The sequence below is a fragment of the Tiliqua scincoides genome, chromosome 4, assembly GCF_035046505.1.
Source record: "Tiliqua scincoides isolate rTilSci1 chromosome 4, rTilSci1.hap2, whole genome shotgun sequence".
Taxonomy (NCBI): domain Eukaryota; kingdom Metazoa; phylum Chordata; class Lepidosauria; order Squamata; family Scincidae; genus Tiliqua; species Tiliqua scincoides.
The window spans coordinates 215,835,331-215,843,280 of record NC_089824.1 but is presented as its reverse complement, the minus strand read 5'-3'; the positions used below and the strand labels follow the sequence as shown (position 1 = coordinate 215,843,280).

The window sequence follows — 7,950 nt, the reverse complement described above, 5'->3', positions numbered from 1 at the left end:
TCCTAGCTCTCTTTTCTTTTTGTCTAGTGGGTTGCGACTGCGATTTTTACAAGTGGGTCTCGGTGTGAAAAAGTTTGGGAGGCATTAGTTTGGGAAAAGGTAAATTCTAAAACGTGGCTGTAGGAATTTTAATTCATGAACGTTAATTAATTAATGTTTAGCAGTAAAAGAGGTACCACGAACACTGGGATTTCAAAGAAAAGAATTAAAGAAAAACTAACTGGATTAATGTGATTATCCTACCTCCTTTCTATTTGAGACTACAGACTAAATGATGGAATAGAATTGACCTGGGAGTATCTGATTTCATGTCTGTCTTGCCAACTTGGACACGCCTGTGCGACAACACGTAGAACATGGCTACAGAAATCTTTGCTGAATGTTTGAATAAACTCAAGGAAATACACGAAAAAGAAATCCAAGGTAAGGGAAAGGGATCCTTCTGCTGTTATTGGTTGGCAACCTTTAGTCTCAAAAGACTATGGTATAAAGCCTACAGCACCTGGTATTCCCAGGCGGACTCCCATCCAAGTACTAACCAGGCCTGACCTGCTTAGCTTCTGAGATCAGCACCATGTTTAAAAGCATTGAATGGGGCTTCATTTTTCTTCACTTTGTGATCCCAGCCAATCAGGGATCACAGTAAGACTACCATTATCATGGCACTACAGTCAGATTTGGCTGCATGGTGACATCAGTGAGAGCAAATGACATTGCATTTCCCTCATTCTGAAGTTCTAATCCAGCACTCATCATGCCAAGATGAGATTGCATTTGGATTCACATTGGAATGTATTTTGAAGCACATATCCCCTTGAAAGCAATATAGTGTGGAAAAACAACAGCCAGACTTGCTGGTGTTTCCTGTTTCAGACACTGAAATTATGTTATTGTGATGACAGAGAGCACTGGAGATTTATGATATCATTGTGACATCTGATTATTTATAAATATACCAGCTGAGCATGTGGGAATAAGCAGATAGTGTAACCTTATCGACCTCAGATCTCCAGGGAGAAGGACTTGCACCCTTTCCACTTTCATCCAAGTCCAGCCAGAATTCATAGCCCTGAAAGCCTCAGTTCAACCTGTTTCTGTCTCTCTTTTTCTCTTGACCCCAAGCATGACATTCTAAAGCCTGGAGAAAGCTTCCAAGTCAGGAAGGACCATCACTCCATTCCCCAATGACCCATTGGTTACTAGGCAGGCAAAACCCATTCATATGCCCTCCCCAAAGCATCAAGTGAAAGATGCATCATTTAAGCATCAGGTGAAAGATGTTTTATTCATCCCAGCTTTTAAGGCATAGTGACTGAAATGTATGCAGTCTTAACTGGTTCTTACCAATGATTTTTTTTCACTTTTAGTCTGCTTTATTTTGTATTTTATTTTTCTAGTGTTATTGCTTGTATTTTTATTCCATTCTTCTTCTAAAGCAAGGGTCTCCAAACTTTTCAGTGCGAGAGCCACATCCTATATTTTACACATGTTTGTAGGCCAAAAGAAATCAGTTTAATAAATGAATGAATGAAATTTAAATAATGAATACATTTTACTTGGATCCTTTTTTATAGTCAGCATATGATTCAGGAGAAATGTGACAATTACAAAGAAATAATGCCATGCTTAATCTAAGAAATAATATATAATGAGTAAAAATATTAATGCTCTGACCAAAACAAAAGTTGCTGCAGGCTGGATAAAATCTTGTGGTGAGCTGGATATAGCCCCTGGGCTGAAGACCCAGCTCTAAAGAGCTCATAGGGGTGCCTTTGGTCTCCTTCCCTTATCCTCACAACAACCCTGTGAAACAGATGATTAGGCTGAGAGATAAACTTTGGTTGCAATCCTATCATGCTTACCTGGGAGTAAGTCCCTTGAAATAAACTGGACTTTCTTCTGAGTTGACACGCCTAGGACTGTGCTGTTTGTGGGTAAAGAGATTAGAACCCAGTTCTCACCAATCAAGGTTTAAGCCCTGCACAATGAACATAGCACCATATTTGTATAGTGTGGTCCTTTGTTATCAGAAGGACATTATTTTTTTAAAGGAAGTTGTTTTTTTAAAATGAGAAAAAAATAAGAAGAGGAGATTTTCCTGAACAAGTCAGCAAAAAGGTGTTGCTATCTCTTCTCCTTCTGCAGGATAGACTGTGGCTATGAATTGACTCCTGAGAGTAGCCTTCTTTTGGGAAACTGAACTGTGCTAGTAAGTGGATTTGTGATTGCAGTTGACAAATGAGGACATCATTTAGACAAATGAGAACTCCTTTAAGAAGTGTCATATAATATACAGATAATGATGAATTCTCCTGAACATTCTCTTTTTTCTTTCAGACCTGCAAGCAAAACTGAATGAACTAACCAATGAAAAATGCCGGTAAGGGAGGCAGATATTTATTCTGTTTTGTACGTTGTGGGGTCTGAGTTAAGATGGGCTTACATCATTTTATTTTGGAAACTTCTGAGCCAATTCATATACAGGCTGCCCCTCGTTATCCTGGGCTTCCATTCCGAAACCCCTAGTGGATAAAAAAATCAGTGAATAAAAAAATAGTGGAGACAGATTTAAAGACCCACTTCCAGGTCTTTTGCTCCTCCTTTGCTCCTGATAGAATCAGGTTATGCCTCAACATCCTCAGGGGTTTGATTCTGGGACTCCCTGCTGATACCATAAAATGTGTTAAATAAAAGGAGTTTTAAAAAGTTAAAAGGTTGTCCCTTTACAACTGTGGTTTAAAACCACTTTTCTTACTGTTGTAGAGAGGCAGTCAGCAATTAGAAATGCATAGGACCCCCATGCATTTTTTACCCATGCCCAGGATCAAAAGGGGGGCCCAGGAACCAAAGAAGGAGCCCAGAAATTTCTTGGGATCTTATATTTTCCTATCTCACTTGGACTCGCTGCCCGCATGGAATGCTGGGTGCAAGGCTGCTGCTACCAAAGGCCACATCTGCTGGGCCATGGAATGCATACATGACACTCCTTAACACAGTGTCAGATCTGGGAGGAAATTGGCCTGCTACAGTAGCTCTTTGCCGTGTAGATCTGCTTGCCATGACGGAGTGTACAGGAGCTCAGGGACGCAGCTGTGGGACTACAGTTGCTGCAGAAGTATGTTTTGGTGCAAACAGGATGCTTTCCATTCTCATGAGAGCCTAAATACGATGCTGCTAATTTTCTGCAATGATTCTCTATATTTAAAAGATTTTAGAGAGACTTCGTGCATTTGGTTTTCCATATTAATACATCTAGCTGCTGATGCTGCATGGGCAGGTAGATATGGGCTTTGCAATGGGAAGTCCAGTCAACTTTTCTGGCTGTCACTATCTTCTTCCCTTCCCTGTTTTATCCCCTCTCCACTCCTGTTCTGCCCACCTTTGTCACCACTGTCCCCCACTCTGTTTCATCCCCTCGCCTTCCCCTTTGGGAAGGGCCCAAAACAAGCTTTGTATCCCCTGATAAAATTCCTCTTGGAAGTCCTGGGGAGGGAAGCAGTGGTGTGTATTGCGTGCTGGCTGATATGTTGTATACAGTGATTGATTTGGTCAGTGGGTTACACCAGTGCGACCCTAACCACTTAATTCTTGGGAAACATCCTTGCAAAAAACCAGAGTTGGGAAATACATCCTATCCAAAAGTGTGTCCTGTTAGGGGAACCCCATTTCCTTGGTTGAAAACCAGAGGTGCAGATCATAGGGATTTACTCCCCTGTGAAAGCTGGAGTGGGGGATCATATGATATGGGCACACCAGTTAATTTCCTGCCCTCCAGGGGGTAAAGACTCAGAGGAAAACTCCCACATTGTTCGCTACACGGACTCTTGGGATTTGTACAGAGTCAGGAAGTCTACCAGAAGTTGACTAGCAGTGCAGGAAAAGGAACTAGCATGACTTCCATTATGACGAAAGCCCTGGATTGCAGAGAGTGTTCTTTTCTTGTTAGCTTCCTTGCCCTTGTCAGGGGCTCCTTGTCCAGGGCTGAAAATGTGCTGTGCTAGCCACAACTGAAGAAAGGTGTGCACAGATGTGACAAGGGTCAGTGCTATCATTGGGACAACTAGGCAGCTGCCTAGGGCACAGACCTCAGGGGGCAAATACAAGCCTTTGAAATGTTTCTTTCTGATATTAAATTTGACAATGTGGTGGGTCATGACTTCCTGGTGAATCTTCTTTAGCCCAGCTCCAGGGGGTCTGGAATGGTGCCTCAGAGGTCCAGCTGCATCTTTCATTGGGGCATCAGGTGGTGGAGGTGGCGGGCTTCCTGACAGGCTAGGGATTTCATTGCCTGCCAAGGACAAAGTGCTGCTCAAAGAGCAGAGTCAGTCCAAGGATTTTTTTTTTAACAAATGAGATTGGCACTGAGTGGACACAAAGATATACAAGGCATTAGCGCTCCTACTCACAGATGAGCAGAAATGAAGCAGAGCTGAGCATTGCAGAGAGGATTCTTCCAGGTGCTTCCACACTGCCAAAGAACCCATAATCTGTGCCATGAGATATGAAATGGGGCTCAACCCTCGAGATATAGGAAGTGATGCCAGGGCTGATGTAGTCACAGAAGGGACCAAAACATGGCAGGTCCCTGTTTCTATGTTTCTATGATGTCATATCCTTCACACCTACAAGGAAAGCTGTGGGTCTAAGGTTGAGGCTATGGGGTAGTGCAGTGGCATAGCTGGAGGGGAGCCTCAGCGGGGCGGGCAAGCAGCCCCTCCCTTTGGAGCCATTCCCGGCGGGGGGAAGCAAAATGGAGCCGTACGCACCCCTCCAGCTACGCCACCGGGGTAGTGGCTCTCTGTGAGTGCAGTGAAAGTGGCAGTGACTGCCACTTACTTCCCTGTTGCAGCCTTCTTCTTCCTGCAGTATACCGCAGAACATGTTACTGTTATTTATGATGGAGTAGATCAATAATGCTGCAAAGACGAGATGAAGGACCATGTGAACTGATGTAAGAAAGCGAAGAAACCTGAGGACCTTCCACCTCCCATGAGGTCTCTGACTAAGAGAGAGGCTGCCCAGCGGTCCCTATCTCTTTCTTCATTGAGCACCTGGTTGTGGGGCCATGAGCCTATTATACAAACGGGAAAAGAATAAAACATTGAGGGTGTGGGGAGGCAGGATATCTGGTCTTCATTTTCTTTTGAATTCATATATTATTTTTCAATTACAAACCGCCACATACATTCCACTGCTGCTTGATTCTTAGGCGATTCCCCTGATTTGAGGGCTACTTTTCATTTGGGGGAGGTCTTCTCAAGGACTTCCTGCCATCTAGGCTCTCTCCCTAGGCTGTGGCATTGTGAGCTACCTTTTCACTCTCAGTTAAAAGGGTGAAGTAGGGAGATAGGTGTTAGTGATTGACTGCTAGGTGTTCCATCCACTAGGCCCTTCTCTATTCACTCACATGTGCAAACAATCCTAGGGTCTGACCCTGAGGAGTTCTGGCAACCCTCCTTCATGGTCCTCAGGTCTAGGCCAAAAAACTAGTTCTTACATTCAGAAGAAAACACTAGTGAACAGTTTCAGTTTCTCGTCCTTGGGTGAGGTATTGACAGACCCTTCAGGGAGACCCCTAAGTCAGACCAGGATTCATCTTTCCTCCCACACTGAGGCTTTTTCTGTACCCAAGAGTGGTAAACCAACCTGAAACCCCAGATGGTGAAGAAAAACAGAAACAGGAGCTGCTCCAGTCCTGCAAACAAAGTCACGATAGGGTATGTCCATCACGAGCAGAAACATGATGCTGCCTTGCAACCAAAGACCAAGAGATGCCCAACAGTTTCTGGACCAGAACTAGACTCTCCTTGGTAAAACCACAAAGAGCCTAGTCCCAAAAACCTTTGTACCCTCTGATAAAATTCCTCTAGGAGGCCCTGCCTGCCAGAATCACAGCCTTGACCAGGTCCATAGAATCATAGAGTTGGAAGGGGCCGAATAGGTCATCTTGTCCAACCCCCTTCCTGTAGCAGGATATCCTCCTAGAACATCTCCAACAGGTTCTTTCCAAGCCTCTGCTTGAAGATCTCTGGTGAGGGAGAGTCCACCACCTCTCTCGGAAATCTCTTCTACTGCCGAACCCTCCCTTCTTCTGTAAAGACTCCATTTATGAGAATCGCCATCAATCTATAGAAGAGAAAAAAATATGCCACTGTTACCACTTTGATGGTGGGGATCTTTTTCAGTGCTACTCCCTAAGCATTTTCTCCAGCACTGATAAATTAAATTGCCATAGCACTGGAGTTCTCAAAGTGTACATCGCGATGCCTTAGGGCAGCGGTTTTCAAACTCTCAGCGGTTTTCAAACTCTCCCTGAAAACCTGAGCGGTTTTCAAACTCTCAGGGAGTTTGAAAACTGCTGTAAATCATTGCAGGGGTGTGGGGGAGGCAGTGAGGGCAGGGGGAAGGCAGCAGCGTGATTCCCAGGATCGCACCACTCAGGGAACTGCAGGGGCTTGGCTGTACTAACCAGAGTCTCCTGCAGCCTCCCAGGGGTGCGGGGAGCCCTGTGCAACCATCTGCAGGGCTCCCCAAAGCTGCAAAAGTGGAGCGATCGCTTCCAAAGTGGGCCGCAATTGCTCCACTTTCAGTTCTAAAGCATTGGGGAGCCCTGCAGACACTCATGCAGGGCTCCCCGCACCCCGGGAGGCTGCAGGAGGCTCAGGTACGTGCACCCAAGCCCCTGCAGTCCCCAAGCAGCACGATCCTGGGGATCGCACCGTTGCCTCCTCCCTGCTTCCTGGCTGCCCCCACCCCTTAAGGGGGCAGAGGCCAGGGCCCACAGGCTGGGGCATCGCGACTCCCCAGTTTGAAAAGCCCTACCGTAGGGGGTCTCAGCACACTCACAGGGACTCTGCAGGATGTCCCCAGTTGCTTTTCCTACTTGTTCCCCCAGGTGCCACCATCTTTGATTTCTCACAAGATTTTCTTTGGAGGTATCAATGTCCACCAACCTTCTCCTTTTCTGTTTTTTCCCCCTAAACTAGAGGGGCCCAGAGAATAGAAGAGTTGTTTGCTAAAAACTACCAACTACGAGAACAACAAAAAGTCCTCAAAGAAAATGTGAAAGTGTTGGAAAACAGGTAAGGAGGGTGAAAGCAGACCACAGCTAAGCTAGGAAGCCTCCTCCTTTGCCCATCTTCTCCACCCAGGATTGCTATGGTTCCCTTCCCATTCTTTTCTGTACTGTCTTCACTAGTGGCTGCTCTGTACACATGCACAATGTTGCAACATGATGCTACTAAGATAGCAATACATTGGATGTGCTATGATAGACAGTGGCATACCCAGGAGAGCAAGGGGTGCAAATGCCCCGGGCACCAGGCAGTTGGGTGCTTGGAGGGGCGGCACTATGACCTATTCCCCCTGCCATCGGTTCTTAGAGCGATCAGGAACCACACGGACAGTGGCACAGTTTTCTTTAAAGGGGAGGAGAGAAGGGCAACCCTCAGATCAGTAGGGAACCATGCCTGCCTAGAGTGGTTGCACTCCTGTGTCTGAGAGCTGCCCTCCTCTCCTTCCCTTTCAAGAAAGGGGAGGAGAGGAGGGAGGCCCCCTCAGAATGGCCAGGGAGCTGGCCCAGCCAGAAGTGGCGCACGCCAATTTTAGAGGAGGCGTGTGCCACTTCAAGCTCCAATAGAGCCTTCCATGCAACTGGAAGCAGCACCTAGGAAGTGAGCACCGCTTCCAGGAGGCAGATGGTGCTCGCCTCCTAGGCGCTGCTTCCAGAAGCGCAAAACAGCTCCAATGGAGCCTTTCATACCGCTTAGCAGCAGCATGAAAGACTCCATGGAAGTCTGTGTGGCCTCCCTCCCCCTTTATCTTTGAAAGGGGGGGCAGTGGCAAGCAAGGAAATGGCACCTGGCAGGAAAACCCCCAGGACCGCCACTGATGCTAGGGATTGGAAAGTGCCATTGATTTCATCATTATTGGGATGGGAGACCTAATTAC

At 46.3% G+C, this 7,950-nt stretch overlaps 1 protein-coding gene across 1 annotated transcript in view; it reads left to right on the top strand.

Moving 5' to 3' along the window:
• The first annotated feature begins 356 nt into the window (after positions 1-356).
• The window catches only part of RBBP8NL (RBBP8 N-terminal like), a 54,053-nt gene continuing 46,459 nt past the window's right edge, over positions 357-7,950 (top strand). Inside the window, exons 1-3 of the mRNA XM_066624725.1 lie at positions 357-423; positions 2,338-2,380; positions 6,987-7,082. Coding sequence (XP_066480822.1) covers positions 357-423; positions 2,338-2,380; positions 6,987-7,082 — 206 coding nt within the window. The remainder of the gene's footprint in view (positions 424-2,337; positions 2,381-6,986; positions 7,083-7,950) is intronic.